The sequence below is a fragment of the Dendropsophus ebraccatus genome, chromosome 13 (genome assembly GCF_027789765.1).
Source record: "Dendropsophus ebraccatus isolate aDenEbr1 chromosome 13, aDenEbr1.pat, whole genome shotgun sequence".
NCBI lineage: Eukaryota > Metazoa > Chordata > Amphibia > Anura > Hylidae > Dendropsophus > Dendropsophus ebraccatus.
In genome coordinates, this window is record NC_091466.1 from 49,361,509 (window position 1) to 49,381,134 (window position 19,626).

Sequence of the window (19,626 nt, forward strand, 5' to 3'; positions counted from 1 at the left end):
TGTGTGTGTGTGTGGGGGGGGAGATATTGCAGCTCATTTCCTTTCAAGTGAATAGAGCCATGTTGTAATACACAATTTGAGCACAGGGGTGGTGCTGATTTTGCAAGAAAGTAGCTGAGCTTTTCTAATCCTGGAAAACCCCTTTAACTATGGTAAAAATTAGTTCTGTGATTGGGACTGAGCTGTAGTACCAGACACTGCCAGTTGAGACGCTGCCAATGTTACAAGCAGCCATGTTTTTCTAACCTTTATACATGTTGCAGTGAAATGATAGAATCCAGGGATTTGATCAAAACCTGGGAAATGATGGAATGAACGTGCCGTTCCATCATTTCCTTAGGGATTTGATCAAATGCCTGACCCCTTTTAGGGAAATGATGACGGAATGAACAACCGAGGAGTGGCCCCGCTTTGTGTTTGGCAGCAGAGGCAGATGGAGGCAGAGCTGCATGCCTCCCCTGCAGGCATATAGTGGGGGTGGGGGGGGCGGACAGGAACTCCCGGCAGGTGTATAGCATTTGGGGGGGGGGGGGGGGCGGACAGGAACTCCCGGCAGGCATACGGCGGCGGATGGGGGGAGCAGAGTGGTTTTCCTCCCTGGCAGGCATATGGTGGCGTGGTGGATGGGGGAGCAGAGCGGCACTCATTCCCTGGCAGCCATATGGCGGTGGGGGCGGATGGGGAGCGGAGCAGACAGGCCGGGGGAGCGGGAGGCGCGTAGCAGAGGAAACGAACAGAACGGGGAGCAGAGAAGTGGCGGATGGGGAGCAGAGAGGCGAGACGGTAAGCAAATTCTGTGTCGTGGGGTAAATGATAGAGTTCATTCCATCATTTCCCTGAAAGGGGTCAGTGATTTGATCAATTCCCTAGGGACACTCCATTTTTTCCCGGGATTTCATCAAATCCCTGATTCTATCATTTCACTGCAACATATACATATCTTTAGTCTACTGCCATTGCTTTTAAAGCAACCGTGACAGAGAAGTCAGATTGTTTTCTGATTCCCCTGGAGCCACTTGCTGTGCATTGTAGAGTGAGGGACTGGAGCAATAAGCATTAAAGTTGATGCAGATGGAAGACAATAGAAAAAAATGCGCTACTGTGAAAGTTACGCAACTCCTGGCACAAACTGCAAAGTGTGAATGCCTTCATTGTTCTTAACTTGTTCTTCATTTGCTAAAACAGGAACCCCCACCTCTCTGTGACTGGTATTAATGGTAGAGCTAGTGTTCTTGATATGGCCCCTTTAAGCAGTAGCATTCCATAAATTTTCTTTCTGTCAGCCATCCATAACATCTCATTTACATCTGCTCTTTTTTATTTTTAAGAAAATGTAGAGCTGAAGTTTAAAGATCTCATTTCTACCATGAAGAGCCTTATTTTCTCAGACGACGAGGCAATGTCTGTGGTGGAGATGCTGAAGGATAAGTCCAGTTCTGTACAGGAGATGGTCAACAAGGTATGAAAACGTATAGTATTCATAGTCCGATAGAAAGGCTCTGTCAAGGATAGTGTGAATAGTGCCAAGCTAACAGTGAGCTAGATATTCTCACATATCTCAATGTTAAACTGTGGTCTCTGTGGCTTAAAGGGGTGATGCGGCCTTAAAGAAAAATTGTCTTATCCTCAGGAGAGCCAACACTGACAGTCAGGTGTTCAAAGGAGCGACAGCAATGGGGCAGTATTCTTCCATTCAAGTGAACTGTACAGCACTGCAGCACCACTGCTATGTATAGTACAGCGATGAACAGACAAGTACTTGTAAGCATTGATGTGGATTGCATCAGTGCTGTAGCCCCGTGAAACAGCTGATCAGTGAGAATGCTGGGAGATGGACCCCTGCCAGTCTAATATTGATGGCCTATTCTAGGTGGATTGCATCAGTTTTTCAAAGCCAGATAACCCCATAAGTTGTAGTGTTCAAAGTTTAACTATATTTTACTGTACAGGGTTTTATACTGTTGTCTGGTGTCACTTTTAGGGTAACTTTGCATGTGACATAATTGCTGTGGATTTTACTTGCATTTGCACAGGTAAAATCTGCAGTGTTATATATGGTAACACATCTGTTCTACTTGCTTAGTATATTTCCTGCATGGGAAGTAATCTGTGCACCATGTAAAATCTGCTGAGAGCAGGGAATTTTGGGGGATTTTCCTCACTGACTTCAATGGACATTAAAAACTGCAGCAATAATCTGCACACAGATTTTTGTGTGTTATGCTGGGTTCACACTGCGTTTAAACTTGAACTGATCCATTTAATGGAAAAAACTGCTGAAAAATACATGCATTTGTCTGCATTTGTTTTGATTCCATTATAAAAAAGATAAAAAATGGATCAGAACGCATCCACTGCACTATGCCTGAGGCTGCAGCGACGTCAATTTACGATAGAAGTTTAACACAGGCGCAGAAGCTGAGCCTGTGTTATCTGCGGCGGGTTTATATACAGGCAGGGCGCGCGGCCGTGCGCTCTGCCCCCTCCCCTCTCTCCCCTGCCGCTGTCACAAGATTGTAACAGCGGCAGGGGACAGAGGAGAGGGGGCAGACATGGGGACATCAGCTTATGGCATCATAATGATTCCATAAGCTGATGTCCAAAAACGACCTGGGCATTGATGCATCAATGACCCCAGGTCGTGAAAGGGTTAATAACAGAAGTAAATAGGAAAAACTGATCAAAACAGATGCACACAAATGCCTGCGCTTTTTCAGATGTTTTTTTTTTCACCCGTTCATCCATTAAACTGACAAAAATGTAGTTTGAACCCAGCCGTACCTGCTCATCCACAGCAGAATCTGCATCTGTGGATTTCTGAACATTTACTTTTAGAAATCACAGGGGTTCTAGTGGTTTTAACATGATCAGAAATGTATTACTTTTCCAACACACTGATGTATCCTAAATGTCTCTGCTAAGGTATATCATTGTTTCCTGCTCACCAATCCTGACACTACAGGGGCTGCAGTGAAGGTCTGGGGTTCCATGTTTAGGATCAGTGGTTGCCCCAGAGTTTTGATGTATCATCACTTTAAGATGGGAATACACCTTTAAATGGGCACTGTCTAGAACTTTTGTTCTAGAAAAGTTTTGATGGATGTAAAGTGAACACTTATCGTCCTGCATTTACAGTATGTTTTTTTTTTTTTTGGTATAAAACCGTCCCTGACTCTGAGCAGTTAAATATCTGGGTTCCACATTCAGCCCGTTGTCCCCAGTGACAATGACATGGTGTTTCCGGTTTAAATAACACTTGAACTCTTTAGTGTGGGTGGGTTTCCCTTCTGTTGGGCGCACTCCAGCTTTGTGTATCGGCTTGTGCCAATGTCTGTAGGAAGTTTCACAGAATACATTCTTCTCCTATTGTTTTCTTTTTATTGTTGGCAAGTGTAATGGGAAGGACCGAAAACCCAAGTTTTTCTCTCATGACTGCTTCTCTACAGACTGTACTCTAGTTAAAATCTTAAATGTTTTATTCTGTTTTCTATTCTTCTTTTTTTTTCTCAGGCAAATAAGGGAAATTCTGCCGCACTACTTCAGTTACAGGAAAAGGAAAAGTTGCTTTCTGCTGCTAAAGATGAGGCTGCCTTAGTAAAGGAGCAGTGCCGGCAACTCTCACAGGTAACCTGCTCCTCCATGATGCTCTTTTGGTACAGACCTAGTCCGCTCCGTGAATGCGGCAGTGGTAAAGCATGTGTGCTGTTACCCCGTACACCACATGTACATTTATTCATGGTAAAATATTATTTAGCTGTTGTGCTGGGTGCATTATATTATTGCATAGTGTGCTTTTTACCTACAACACATTGACTGGTTTTCACTCTGAACTTGAATAAGAAAGCTCATGGAACCCATGCTTGTAGGAAGTGGTATTGCAATGTAATGCGATGCCTATGGGTAGTATGGCTTAAAGGGTATATTTGTAGAGCAGCAAAGGTTTTACCTGTTCTGCATTCAGGTGCTCCACTTCCTACCCCTAGTCTCACAAGGTATTTTTACGATACAAACGGGGGGCAGAGCATGTTGTAGCCACAGCTCCCGCATGTACACAATAGACAAGGGGGAAGTAGATGGCTATATACGTTTAGTGGTGGTGCTGGGTTATTGCAGCACAGATCCCATTCACTTTAATTTGAGTTGTGCTGCAAGAACCCAGCACCACTACTACACATGGGCCTGGCTGCACAGAGCACATCATCAGTGGGGTGCCGACACTTGGCTCCCTTGCTGTTTAGCTGCTCTGTACAGCCGCAACTGTACAGCCGCGTATACTGAATGAATGGATATGAGCTGTTGACTGTTTATTGGCTCTCTCAGCACCTTGCTAAACGGACATTTTATTCTGTAAAATACCCAGAAAACCCATTAGGTAGGCATTGTCATTTAAGTAAAAACTTTTTTTATGTGGTTAAGAGTTTTCATCGCACATGGTCAAGATAGACCTGTATACCACATGAAGCATCTAGTCTCTGTCTCATAGACAGTGGAGAGTGAAGCACTCAGCCATGTGCTTCTTTCCCCACTCATCAAAGCAGTTAATCTTGTTATTTTGTATATATTAAAGTGACAGGAATATTAAAAAAAATATATATAAATTTTCTCTACAGTTAAATATTAATAATATATAATATAATAAAATGTCAGTCAAACAAAATTTTAAAAATCAATGCGTTGAAATTACAAAAAAAAAAATCTTTTGTCAATTTTGCTGAGAATATTCATTGTTTCAGACTCCATCCCCTCTGCAGTAAAAATTTTCATCAAATCTACATGGGGAAAAATAGGATGCGATTCATAATTATATTATTAATTTTTTTTTTTAGGAATTTGTAGCGGAGAAGCAAAAATCTAACCTGGTCGAAGCAAAAGCCAGAGAACGCATCAACTTGTTGGAGAAAGAACATGGAGCTTTCCAGAACAAGATACACAGCAGCTATCAAGAGGTTCAACAAATGCAGCATAAAGTAAGAAAATAAAAGTCTTTGGAATAAGAAATGCAAGTAGTCTAAGTAATCCTAATGCATAATAGTCTAGTGGCCGTGTCATGCGTGCATGCACATATTTTTACACTAGATTTAAACATCATTTGATCTGTGCAATTTCAAACCTTTTGGTCCGAGCTTGTTCCCATCATGGCCATATATAGAACATTAAGTAAGTGAGGTGGTTCCTCACTACTGTACCGTAGTGCTATAGGAAAAAGAAGTAACCTGTAAGCATTACTAGTACTAGGGCCCTGTTACATGAGGTGATTATTGTGCGCAAAATCTAGTTTAAAGGAGACCTGTCACCCCCGTGCCGGGGTGACAGGCTCCTGACCTCCCGTTTTAGCCCCCTATACTCACCTGATCCCGCCGGGTCCCGCTTCCTGATCTGGTCGGGTCACGGAGATATGAGCGCCCGAAGCCCGGCGCGCGTGCTCACAGGAGAGTCCGGCGCTCATAGAGAATGAATGGGAGTCCGATGCTTCTTCATTTTCTATGGGCATCGGACTCTCCTGTGAGCGCACGCACCGGGCTTCGGGCGCTCATATCTCCGTTACCCGTGTGAGTATGCTGGCAACGATCAAACGACTAGCAAGAAGTCGTTCATGTGTTGATTGATCGCTGACCATAAAATAATTTGCTAATCTTTCTGTGTATATACACAATGTGGGTTGGGAATTGTCCAGAATAGTCACTAGTATACACCACTGTATACAATGACATACCTTACTGCTATTATCCCAAAAGTATACTCATACCATAGAACCTGAACCCTGTTTGAACCCAGTTTAAGGCCCTCGACCTGTTTTATGTGCGTTGTGTACTTGACCTCTGTCTCACAGATCACGTCCGTTACTCTTTAACACCCCAAGGTATTAATAAGTCTGTTTCCCATGCCAGACATATAAAGCTATGTAAATGCTGGGGAGCGCTGGACCTTGTGCCCACTGGGTCTTTTGTTATGTTGCATTAACTTAGACCTATTACTATTCCAAGATCATCTTTATGCTTAGGAGAAGAGTTCTGTGCAAGTTTCCTTAGGGTGGTCAGGGTCATTGGGGTCTCAGAGGTTGAACTTGTACAATTTATAATGTTACGGTGTATCTAAGCCACTTGCCATACATAGTATGAATTTGGGTTCATAGTAGTATTGAAGTTTTCTCCCATTGTCTCCTGTCTAGCACTTCCCATTTGTTAGCATAGCCCTAGTCTACGACTTACGCCGCAGCTTTAAATATCCCCACACACAGATGTTACATTCTGCTTTGGTATTAAAGGAAGCTGAGCCATGGTTATAAATGTAAGCTGAGAACAGATGGTGCCCGGAGACATCCTTCAGCGTACCTGGGTGTGTAGACATGCGCTTATAAATAACCCGACGCCTCCCTTGGATACTCCATGTTGTCTTATAGACTGATACAGGAAATAAGGGGTGTCTATGGGAGGTGCGTTGGGATTTTAGTGCTAGGATGTTTATAAAGTAAAGCTTTGCCTTTGTATAATATTAGTATATTAGTAATCCAGAATGTTTTTGTGGTTTCCTAATTTTTTGATAAATTTTATTTATTTTGATTTGTCATTTGAAATCATAAATTAGCAATAAATTAAAATTATTTTGGTATTAAAACTTGATATACTGTGTAATTAAATGTACAATTTTTGGTGGCCTAAATAATCATCATCTATCACTGTCATTGTGCATCGTGATAATTCAGTCGTTAGACATGAGCATCATGCATCCTTTGTCATTATCCATCCTCCATTACTATCATTGATGTGATTTTTCATCTTTTATATCATTATTGTCCATCATAATTCAAATTGTTATCCTTCATGTCGTTATCATCCTCATTCATCCTTGATATTATCCTTCATATTATCAGCATCATTCATCCTTTGTCATTAGCCAACCTTTATACGTCATCATTATTCATCCATCCAATCATCATTCATCCTTCATATCATTACCATCATTATGTATCTTTCATGTCATCATCCGAGATTTATCCTTCATGTCACCATCATTATTATTTATCCCTGATGTCTTTATCATTCATCCTTCTCCCTTCATTTGTACTTTATATCGTCGTCATTAATATTATTCAACTGTCAAATCGTCATCATTCATCCTTTATATCATCATTTATCTTTTATATTGTCATCAACCTCATGCATCATTCTTCAAAGTACACTTTCCAGCTTTAAGGAGAAGTCCGGACATTTGTTAAAATCTGTCATGGGGGGAATTTGATCAGGAGTAGGAACTTTCCTCTGCCTGTGCCAGTGGTGAGTGGCGGGACCGGCCTCGGGACCCCCACCGGGCTTCCGGATCTCCGGAGCTGTCAAGACCCGGCTGATGGATTGGCTGCTCAGCCAGTCAGTGACTGGAGCGGGACGTCACTCCAGTCACTGATTGACTCAGCGGTTATTATGTCAGCCGAGACAGGCATTCCGGTAGGGGTCGCGAGGCCAGTCCCACTGCTCACCATGGGCACGGGGAGAGTTAAAGTGGTAGTGCAGCGATAAGCTTTTTTATGGATCTAGCACCACATGAGGTGCCAAAGGCCTGGCAGCCATTTTGTGTCAACGCGCCATTGCGTGACGTTTTCGGGGGTGGCCGGGCTGTTCGTCCCCTGTTCAGCTTACCTATAGTTCCGTCCCTAGCTCGCCCCCACGATGTGACATCCCTTGCTCGGCTACTATTGGCCAAGCAAGCTACGCTGTACGTGACTGCTGGCAACCTATCCCAGCCCTTTGTGTGTGCTTACTTTAGTGTAAGGGAATCCCCGGTGTCTCCTGTAGGGAATCTCCAAGTGTCTCTGCTACATATGTGCTGTCTACACTTTGCACGCAAGCGCAGAGAGCGCATACTGAGGGAGGCACCCGGTGATTCCATTCATCAAATCAGAAAGTGTTTCTATTGCAATGTTCCAGGAAGTGGCCTCGGTACATTCACCCTGTCACTGTGGAATCCTCAATATACATTACACAGTAACAGGGTGAATGCACAGACTCCAGAGCATACGGAGCGAGTGTAACTAGCTTGAGGGGCGGGTAATGCAGGGGTGGGGGTAGTGTTTAGGATAAGGAGATGGGCGATATAGGAAATGAGGTGGGCGAAATATACATAAGGTGGGAGGCTAGAGAGGGCCGGGACTTTGATGCGTGACACACGCTGCACCATGGGAATTCGGCAACGCACGTCACGGCAGCAAAACAGGAAGTGCGGGATACCTTGGAAAAAAAAACAGGGGAGCAGACTGGATAGCGGTATCAATGTCACCAGGCTGCCAGGAGTGTGGCTGAATAATGGTAGGCCATATCAGCAAATTTATAAGTGTTTTTTTATTATTTTAGCTAGCACCACACTACTCCTTTAAGTTCCTACTCCTGATCAAATCCCCCCCCCCTGCTCCTGCCGGCTGCCAGATTTTAAATATGGCTGGACTTTAAATGAATGCTGCACTGGGGTTTTTTTTTTGTTTTTTTTTACCTTATCAATGTTACCCAAGCAGTGTTACAAAGCTACAGCTCCCATCATGTTCTGGTTGGAAGGCAGAGGAAGCATGATTGGAGTTGTAGTTTTGCAGCAGCTAGGAAGCTAGAGGTCGGGAAACCCTGCCTTATGTTTATGCTGTTAAAGGCAATAACTATATTGTATGTGTTTAGTTTCAGCAGGTCCGCGAGCAGTTGGAGAATCAGATCGCCCACCTGAAACAGGAGAATGGTATTCTGAGAGACGCCGTGAGCTCCGCCACCAACCAGATGGAAAGCAAGTATGTTCTTCTGTGTGACTACCTAATACTGCCCATGATCCTAATGCTAATACTTACTACCCTCTTTTTTTTCATTTTCAAGGCAATCCAATGAGCTTATTAAGCTGCGTCAGGACTATGCCCGACTCGTCAAAGAACTCAATGATAAGAACAGTAGCTTGGCACAAGAAGAGCTGCAGAAAAAGAACCACGAACAGACTGTGGCCGGACTGAAGGTGCTATATATTATACGTAGGAATGTTTATGTTAAATACTGAGGATGCTTCAGTGTCTGGCCTACTTGGGTATATATAGCGTATATGATTGCAGAGCCCCATCATTATTCTGATCAGTTATTCTGTTTTAAGTGGGTATTCCACTCTCAGTATCCCCTATGCACAGAACTGCGGGACTGTTACAGTCTGGATTCCATTCTCATTGCTGTTTGTGTAATGCTGAAAACCCACACTGCCACACCTATGTGAAAGTACTTTCTAATAGTAGACACCCCAGAAGGCAACATTGTGGAGGGAACCTCTGCTGAGTCCCTGCCTGGAGGCTTCTTAGAAGGCTTGTCTAGAATAAGGAAATAATTGGCCTCTTCTAGGTAACATTAAAGGAGAAGTCCTGCAAAAAATTAAAAAAAATTCACCAGCATGTGGGAACATGATAAAGAAAGTATACTTACCCATCTCCATGCCCCCGTAGCACTGCCTTACAGATTATATACAGCTGCCAGCCTGCTGCTGCAACATAGAGGCATTGCCCTTTAAGCCAATTACTTACTAGGGCGGGACATTACTGCAGTCCATGACTGGCTTAGCAGGCAATCCATTATTGGGGTCATGAAGTACCAGGAAGCTGGGAGAAAATTACATCCTGCAGTCTATACTTACCAGCTGCCCTGCTTGTGATCTGGTATCTGGCTCTCCAGTCCTCGCGCTGGCTGTATCTTCAGGCATCGCGCTCTCTGGCTGTCAATCATTTTAGAAGAGCCGCGGTGTCCTGATATTACAGTAGCAACCAGAGAACCAGGTGTCTGATCCCAAGCACCATGGCTGGTAAGTATAGACTGCTGCTTGGTTCCTGCAATTAACTGCTTCAGGATAAATAATGGCACACGTTCTTGTGATACTCTTCCTTTTTTTTTTTGCGTTCCAGGGTCAGATGCAAGAGGCCGAGAGGAGATGGGAAGAAGTTGAAAGCTACCTAAGGAAAAGGATGTCTGATGTAGAAATGGGCCAGCAAGGTCTGTACAGTTTTAGTTACATAGTTACATAATTAATACGGTTGAAAAAAGACACATGTCCATCAAGTTCAACCAAGGAGGGGATGGATACAGGGAAGGGGGAGGGGTGATAGGTTCTATACATATGCATTTATATTATTTTGGTCTAAGAACTTGTCTATGCCGGTTTTGAAGCCCTCTACTGTTTTTGCTGTGACCAGATCCTGGGGTAGACTGTTCCACAGATTCACAGTTCTCATGGTAAAGAAGGCTTGTCGCCTCCGGAGATTGAACCTTTTTTTCTCCAGGCGGAGGCAGTGCCCTCTTGTCCTTTGAGGGGGTTTTACCTGGAACATCTTTTCCCCATATTTCTTGTAGGGGCCATTTATATATTTAAATAAATTAATCATATCTCCCCTTAAACGTCTCTTCTCCAGACTAAACAAATGTAATTCTTTTAATCTCTCCTCATAACTAAGATGCTCCATTCCCCTTATTAGTTTAGTTGCCCGTTTGTACCCTCTCCAGCTTTAGAACATCCTTTTTATGAATCGGGTTCCAAAACTGGACAGCATACTCCAGATGAGGCCGCACCAAAGCTTTATAAAGCGGTAATATTATATCCCTGTCCCGAGAGTCCATGCCTGTTTTAATGCATGACAATATCCTGCTGGCCTTAGAAGCAGCTGACTGACATTGTGTGCTGTTCTGTAGTCTATTATCTACAAGTACACCCAGATCCTTCTCTATCAGCGACTCTCTCAGAGTAACTCCCCCCAGGACATATGATGCATGGGGGTTATTAGTACCCAGGTGCATAACTTTACATTTATCCACATTGAACCTCATTTGCCAAGTGGACGCCCAAACACTCAGTGTGTCTAAGTCATCCTGTAATATCTGCACATCTTCCATAGACTGTACTGTACTACAAAGCTTGGTGTCATCTGCAAAGATAGAAACATTGCTGTTAATTCCATTCTCAATATCATTAATAAACAAGTTAAACAGAAGAGGGCCCAGTACTGACCCTTGGGGTACACCACTTATTACCGGGGACCATTCGGAGTAGGAATCATTGACCACCACTCTCTGGGTACGATTATTAAGCCAGTTTTCAATCCAGTTACACATTAAATTTTCCATCAGACGTCCATGAGGAACTGTGTCAAACGCTTTTGCAAAATCCAGGTACACGATATCCACAGCCGCGCCGCCATCCAGGTTTCTACTTAGCTCTTCATAGAAACATATTAGGTTGGTTTGACAGCTTCTGTCCTTAGTAAAACCATGCTGGTTATCACCTATAATACTATTAGCCACTACATATTCCTGATGTAGTCCCTTATAAGCACCTCAAATAGTTTCCCCACAATGGACGTTAAGCTTACAGGTCTATAGTTACCTGGGGAAGTTCGAGAGCCCTTTTTGAAGATTGGCACTACATTTGCCTTACGCCAGTCCCTCAGCACAATACCAGTAAACAAAGAATCACGGAATATTTCATACAAGGGTAGAGAAATTACAGAACTCTGGGGTGTAATCCATCAGGCCCTGAAGCTTTGGTTACATTGAGTTTATTTAATTTATCTTGGACCATATCTATAGTAAACCAGTTCAGTACATTACATGTGTTAGCAGCACTGGCCCCACCCACCTCAGTACTGGCCCCACCCACAACAGCTCCATCCTCTTCTTTTGTATATACAGAGCTGAAGAAGCCATTAAGTAACTCAGCTTTCTCCTGATCCCCAGTTATTAATTCCCCTTCACCATTATTTAGGGGTCCTACATGCTCTGACCTTGGTTTTTTTTGCATTAAGATATTTGAAGAATTTTTTGGGGTTTCTTTTGCTTTCTATGGCTACCTGCCTTTCATTGTGGATTTTTGCTGCTTTTATTACATTTTTACAGGTTTTGTTGACTTCTTTGTAATGTTTAAATGCTACAGCTGACCCCTCTGATTTGTATTTTTTAAACGCCCCTTTTTGTCATTTATAGCCCTTCTAACCTCGGTTGTAAGCCATGTGGGATTTGATTTTAACCGGTTATATTTGTTACCCATAGGAATATGTTTGGCAGTACAGTTATTTAATGTGGATTTGAAGATTTCCCATTTATTAGCTGTATCAGTATGTGACAGCAGCCGCTCCCAGTCTATGCCCTGAAGTTCTGCTCTTAACCCAGGAAAATTGGCCCTTTTAAAATTAAGAGTTTTTGCCCTCCCAGCATCTTTTTCTTTTCTACACTTTAAGCTAAAAGTCACTATATTGTGGTCACTATTCCCCAGGTGTTCATGGACAGTGACATCCCCAACCAGCTCAGCGTTGTTAGAAATAACCAGATCCAACAAGGCATCACTTCTAGTTGGCTCCTCCACAAACTGGCCCAGAAAATTATCCTGCAGGAGGTTAAGAAATTCCCTCCCCTTTGTGGTTTTAGCTGAACCGTGACCCCAATCTATATCTGGGTAGTTGAGGTCCCCCATTACCACTACTGTCCCCTCCCGGGCAGCCCGCTCTATTTGTCTATTCAACTGGCCATCTACCTCCTCAGTAATGTTGGGGGGGTCTATAGATTACACCAAGAATTATTTTTACTCTTTACCTCCTTCTGTAGTTCTACCCACAATGCTCGACATCGTCACAGTCATCGCCCACTATTGCATCTTTTACACTCACTTTAATATAATAACGCAAATCCCTGAATATTGACCAACCACATCAATGGACTCCTCCAGAACCAAGGCCTCCAGCTCCCCCATCTTGCTGGCTAGACTTCTGGCATTAGTAACCATACACTTTATATTACCATTGAGTTTAACCGCTTCATTATAAGAAATAGGATTTATTACTGTGCTTTGGCTACAATCATCCTCACTGTTCATCTGCAACATATGGATCTCCCTATCCACTGCTCTTATCCTCCCCTCACAGGACCCTTCTCCTCCCTCCTCAATGTTCTGTCCCCTCTCTAACCTATCTGCCACTACATTACACACTACATTGTCCTCCCTCCACATCCCTAGTTTAAAAACCTCTCCACCCCTTCTAGGATTCTCTCCCCCAGCACAGCAGACCCCCTTCCATTAAGGTGCAAAATTATCTGGTTTCTTGGCTTTGATTCACCATACACAGTGCATTGATAATACCCATACCTCTATAGGTTATTCTATAGGTTATCTATAGGTGATCTCTATAGGTTATTCCTAGTGCTTTGATTCATGTTTCTTCATTTTGACAGATCTTCAGGGGAAGCTCATGTCCAAGGAGGCTGAGGTCCAGAGCTTACACAGCAAACTCACAGACACCATAGTGACCAACCAGCAGCTGGAGCAGAGAATCATGCAGCTAATGAATGAAGGGCAGGATGACAGCCTTCAGATGCAGGTGCAGGTACTGTCTTATGGAGATCCCTCAAGAACATTTCATATTCCCATTTGCATGTGCTGTACCTTCAGGTTATGGTGATGGTATCTTTTCACTATTTCACGGTCTGTTTTCGTCCAGCGCTATGGAGTCAGAACTTTGGATTACCGACTCCATAGCCCTGTTTCCATCTATTAACTTATGGTTTTTCCCTTTTAATGTGAAATTGAAATAATTTGTGTCTGTGTAAAGTCTTAAAGGAAAACTACCAGCAGATTAGAGGATTCTAAGAAAGTTTGTCCTCTTCATCCTTGTTTCCATGCTGTTAGGAACTTAACACCTTTCCGCACCACTTTGAAACCTCTGTATACCGGGCTGCCCCTGGCTGCTATCAGCTGGTAACCGCCATGGATCGATCGCCCGTGCCGCCCACTTAATCATGTAAATGCTGGTGTCAAATCTGACAGCGGCATTCAAATGACTTTTAAATACGTTCATCGGTGGTCCAATGGAGGGTTTGGCTTGCCACAATGCAATCAGGGCGAGTCGATATGTTATACTTACTGCACAGGGCCTTTTCTGTGTCCTGGTGTAGTCCTTTGAAGTAGTACATTGAATAACCCTTGTATTAGATCCCACTGCCCTTTCACAATTGGAACTCCCCTGTATGGAGATTAAACCTGTGACCCCAGAATGTAGCAGGATATGAAGCGATCAGTTTCAGTGTAAATCTACATTAGACAGGGAAAATCCAGTGATCGCTGCAACTTGGGCCAAGGCCTTTTTATCAGTGCTTCACTAGCCAGGGCCAGGATGTCATATACTGTCCTCTCTAGTATTAGAACAGGCTGTTCATGTCAATACTTAATCTAATCAACAAGAAGCAATGCTGTCCAGGGGGCCCAGAAATTCTCAGCACCCAGTGGAATCTATGCCATGATACATGGCTGTAGTCCTGGAGGCTGAAGGAGGTCCAACATTCTAATAGATGGATTAATGAAGTGAAGTAGAACTTTAAAGCAATATTGTCATTTGTAATAACATGACATGTCTAAAGTTATTGATCGCACTGGGCCTGAGATACAGCCGGGGGGAGTGCACTCCACCCCCCGCAGCCAAAGATCAGATTTGTTTGTTTTATAGACTTTAATGAAGAAAAAGAGCCTGATTTGATTGACGGCCCCCTTTCTGTATATCTAGAAGGGTGCAGTGGATCTAGCCAGCGTAGCAGCTGCTTGCACAAAATTGGTAGATGATATCATTAAAGTGTTCCTGTCATTAGCAAAAAAACCTTTTTTGACGTGTTGCAGAGACACATCAAAAGTTGGTCGGGATTTGGGTATTCAGAGACCCACAGTTTATCCGAACAACCTAGGAGAAGCATGTGTCTGTGCACTTCACGGCCTGGCTTTCTGCGATCTCAGTCTTGCTTGATGAGGCAGGCTCTATAGGCAATAGGCTCTATTCTATCTCCTGCACTGAGACAAAGACTGCACAGAGCTACAGAGGGAAGCGTCTAACCGTGCCCTTCTTTTGATGTGTGCTAAAAATCCATGGGGTTCTGAACACCAAGACCCCAACCAATCAAACCGTACATTTTAGGTGACATAGCTAACAATGTAAAATTGGTCTGTTTGTCTTATGTGGATGAATCTCTTGCGCTGGATCTACGTTGGAGATTTTATGTATACAGCCAGATTCATTTATGTTTTTTCCAATTCATTCTAAGGATTTATTGAAGCAAAATGAATCCCTGAATGTTCAAATGCAGAAATACCATTCACAGATGCAGGCTCAGGTAAGATACCAACCAATAGATACGTGTCCTAATCCTGTGAGATTTTTGTGAACGTGTGTTATGTACTCAGGCATTCTATCCTTGGGTATTCTGAAATGTTCGCTGTTCAGGATTTCATGCCTTGGCTCCAAGAGTGTCTCTTGCTCTGGAGGACCTGACCTGTTCTGCATTACATAGACAGCCTACTGAATTGACTAGTTCTGTGTTTTTTCCCCTGCTGGTGGCACTGTAGAGAAAATAAACACTAGGGGCGTACGAGGTGGCGAGTACACCAGTCGCACGCCGCTTAGTGCTTTTGTTTCCCCACAGATTACAGCTGATCATTGTTTATCATCATAAGACCCTTTATTATCAACTGGGGATGATACATAGTGGAGGATTCCCTTTAAGGAATTTGTGATGAACATTGTATTTGGGGCCCCCAGGCCTGAGTCATGTTTAATTTTCAGTAAAAGTTAGTTAACAAAAAAAAACAAAACCTTTATTATTCATTGAATTTTTTGTAACTATTTGGTCTTTCTCCAAATCATTGTTTTTAATGTAAGTTTATTTTCCTTCGCAGTCTACTGCTTCAGTCCTAGTGGACGAACTACAGAAAAAGTAAGTGCTGCTAGATGGAATATTATTGGACTTGTCTGGGCTCCTGACCTACATGGTGTAGAAATGCCTCCTGGCCACAGACTGTAATATCTAATGTGGCGCATGTTGCAGCTTTCACAATAGGAGTTCACTCCGCTCCCTTTATCTATAGAGAGATCTACTTTTCCTATAGAGCTATATGGAACCAAGGCTACCTATAAAGATTTTGCTCTGTTTGCATCTACAGACATCTAGCTCTCCTTCCTGTCTTCTGTTGAATAGTTGTGATTGTGTCTTCTTTGTGTTTATACGATCTGTTACTTTTTTTTTAGGATTGTGGAGAAAGAGATGGAAATAAAACAGATGGAAGAATCCTTGGCTCTGGAACGTGCTAATTTTTCAAACAGTGGAGAAGAACTCAAGGTAGGGAATTGTTCTCTTTACTATAGGTAATAAAAGGGTGTGTGTGAAAAGAAGAACAAAGAGAAAACTTGGACTAACTCATAATATTCGAATAATATATAATAATAATTTTTATTTAAATAGCGGCAACAGATTCCGCAGCACTTTACATTTCTGAGGGTATATACATAGACAAATATCAGACATTCCAGAGATATACATATAATTATTCATACAGTACATGAGGAGTGAGGTCCCTACTCGCATGCATGAGCTTACAGGCTATTAGGATACTTAAAGGGAACCTGTCATAGTGACAGGTTCTATTTATAGTGGCCAAACTTCTTAGATTTGGGTCTTGTCAGACTGCCCTATCATCTAGTGTTTATAGTAGCGTGGGCCAAGGTGTGAAATTAATGGTTGATCTATATTAATTCTTATATGTTTTTATTTCCTGAGTGCAGAATTATAAATTTTTTTGTAAATGTTATGGTGACAGTTTTGCCTAAGTTATCAGCAAGTCATAGATTTACTGTGTAGCAGCGACATGACTTGCATGAGAGGCATGCCCTGTGATCTGTGCAGGAGAAGAGCTGTAACTATCACCTATTGTGAATGGCCTGATCCCTCCTTAGGGCCATATTACACGGCCCAATTAACACAGTAAGCAGGCGCCGATCTGCTAGCTTGGTGCTTGCTTACAGAGCCTATTAATCAGCTTGACTGTCGTGCAGCAAGGACTGCACAGGTATCGTTAATGATTGAGCAGCCCTTCCTTTACATAGAAAAAAATAAATATACTTACCTGTCATTGCTTGCCCGGCGTCCTGCACCCTGTTTCCCATTTACCGCAGCCGCCGTTGAAGCTCTGTACAGTGACATGCCACTCAGCCAGTCAATAATTGGCTGAGTGGGCTGTCACTACAGAGACAGCGGCTGCAGTGAGTGAGGAATAGGAAGCAGGACACTGGGGAGCATTGGCGGGTAAGTATACTTCTTTATCATTTTGCTTTAAACTCTGCCGCACATCACTATTACACGTAGTGATGCGTAGTCAGCAGCTGATGATTGTTAAACTTGCTAAAAGACAGCGATCAGCTCTTTGGCTGATCTCTGTTACACGGATCGAAATCTGCCTGAATCGGCCTGATTCAGCAGATTGTCGCTCTATGTAATAGGGCCCTTATTTATATAATGGTGGTGCCTTTCACCACTATCTTGCCACTGATCAGAATGAAAAGCGAGGTTATCTCTACTGAACTATGTGTGCGGTTTTGCTTTTTACATAAAAAATAATTAGGATTAAACTTGTCTATTCTCCCCTTTATTATTCTTAAAGGGAATCTGTCAGCTCCTGGGCCATACCTAAGGTGTTGACAGTGTGCTGTAGCTGGCAGCCCCCAGTGAGCATGGTGCCTTTTTGGTAAATTTCCGTGCAGCAGATTATGTACAATCTCACGTCTCCTACTGTACTACTGTACTCCTACTTCTCCCTAATGTGTTGGAGCTGTGGTCTAGGGGTAACTCACCTGTCTAGCGACCTGCCAGCAGTTCATTCTCTTGTTTGAATCCCATGATGGAAATTAAATAATGTCTTTTTTTTCTCATTATTGTATCATTTTTACAGCTATCTTTACACACAGTATTTTTGCTCAGTATTTTTCAACCAAAACCAGGAGTGGATTGAGAACACAGAAAGGGTACGTTCTCACACTGTTGAAATTGAAGGGAGGGCCGTCATTTAATGGCAAATAATGGACGTTGTTTTAAAATAACAGTAATTATTTGCTATTAAATGGCAGCCATCTATTCAATTTCAACAGTGTGTGAACATAGTCTTTCTGTGTTTTCAAACCACTTCTGGTTTTGGTTGCAAAATACTGAGCAAAAATACTGTGTGTGAACATAGCCTTAAAAACGTTACAATAATGAGAAAAAAAAAAGACGTATTTAATTTCCATCAGGGGATTTGAACCAGAGAATGAACTGCTGGCTGGTTTTTAGACAGGTGAGTTACCCCTATACCACAGCTCCAACACATCAGGGAGAAGAGATTCAATTATACCTGAGTGTTTCTGATCTGCAATCTGACAGCTGAGCTAGTAGGAGGCCGGGCAGCATTGATTATTCATGAAGAGGGAGGAGGATGCATGCCAGAGTGTGGCAGGAACAACTGCTCTGTGACTCTTTAGTACAGTAGGAGACATAAGATTGTACATAATCTGCTGCACAGAAAATTACCAAAAAGGCACCATGCTCACTGGGGGCTGCCAGCTACAGCACACTATCAGCACCTCAGGTAGGGCCCAGGAGCTGACAGATTCCCTTTAAATCTCCTTTATATGAGAGCCTTTTGCTGTCCACAATTGCCGATCCGCAAACGCCAGTGTTATAGGTTCTGTTATTCTGGCCAAATGCATGTGACTCTAGATGTTCGTGTATTTGGAGACTGAACTGCAAAAAGTAGGACCTGCACTTATATGGTCAGTGCTTGCGGCCCAGGCTCGAGGGAATATACCTTTTAGGCTTTGTTCCCACACTATAAAAATAAAAGCAAATAATGGTTATAAATGACCATGATAATTAATAACCACCATTGTTTTGCAAGAACGGACGTTTCCCCCCCCCCCCCCCCCCCCCCCCCCCCATATTTTTACATTGTGGGAACATAGCCTTAAGTTTTGATATCTGTTTTGCATAGAATTGTATGGAATGTTTTATTCTTATTTATTTTCATATATACAGGATCTTAGGAAACAGAATGAATCACTTAACGTTCAGTTACAGAAATACATTGCACAAATGCAAGTGCAGGTAAGAATTCCAATCTATTCATATGTAGACATTTCTACATGGTGAGATGACTTGCTGAAGACTCTGCCTTGTGAGACATCCATCACCCTCAAGCTAGCCTTCTCCTTTCCAGTTGTATGAGGGTAAAACTCTTTGGAACACAGGATACCTAGATGGTTTCCCTATGGGGTTCTGCTTCTAATCTTAAAATGCCTCTAAACTTGATACTTCTCTGTGCATTGTGTACAGTGAACGTATCTATCTATAGAAGAGGTTTTACATGAGTAGAAAAGCCTACCTGCTATCTTTGACGAATTTTGCCATATGTTTTTGCTCATTAGTCCTATTCGCTGAGCTGCAGTACCACACAGAACCTCATGGACATGAGTGGCGCTGTATTTTGAAGAAGCTTTTATAACACTTGTAATAATACAAGGCTTACATTGGGTATCAGAGTTGTCCAATGTGTTCCTCTGTGCTGCTTTTACATTGAATAGAAGCTGGCTCTTATTGGAAAATATATATATGAACACAGTAATATTTAATTTGTGCAATAATGCAACATAAAACCTACGCATTTGGTAGGCCTTTCCTTGTGAGCCTGCTTACCCTGTAATCTCTGTATTTTCATGCACCTTTCATTGGGGTTGATTCACATGAAGCTTCTTTTTTTCCAGGCTTCAGCATCAGTCATTGCTGAACAGCTGCAGAAAAC

General features: G+C 42.7%; 1 protein-coding gene across 6 annotated transcripts in view; it reads left to right on the forward strand.

Moving 5' to 3' along the window:
* KTN1 (kinectin 1) overlaps positions 1–19,626 on the forward strand; it is an 84,090-nt gene that overhangs the window by 26,576 nt on the left and 37,888 nt on the right. For 4 of the 6 annotated variants that reach the window (XM_069950380.1, XM_069950383.1, XM_069950382.1 and 1 more), the window contains exons 5-16: positions 1,329–1,459; positions 3,511–3,624; positions 4,827–4,967; positions 8,658–8,764; positions 8,847–8,979; positions 9,905–9,992; positions 13,215–13,366; positions 15,069–15,137; positions 15,700–15,737; positions 16,049–16,139; positions 18,864–18,932; positions 19,589–19,626. In XM_069950380.1, coding sequence (XP_069806481.1) covers positions 1,329–1,459; positions 3,511–3,624; positions 4,827–4,967; positions 8,658–8,764; positions 8,847–8,979; positions 9,905–9,992; positions 13,215–13,366; positions 15,069–15,137; positions 15,700–15,737; positions 16,049–16,139; positions 18,864–18,932; positions 19,589–19,626 — 1,171 coding nt within the window. The remainder of the gene's footprint in view (positions 1–1,328; positions 1,460–3,510; positions 3,625–4,826; positions 4,968–8,657; positions 8,765–8,846; positions 8,980–9,904; positions 9,993–13,214; positions 13,367–15,068; positions 15,138–15,699; positions 15,738–16,048; positions 16,140–18,863; positions 18,933–19,588) is intronic. The other 2 variants (XM_069950381.1, XM_069950385.1) reach the window with 1 other exon arrangement.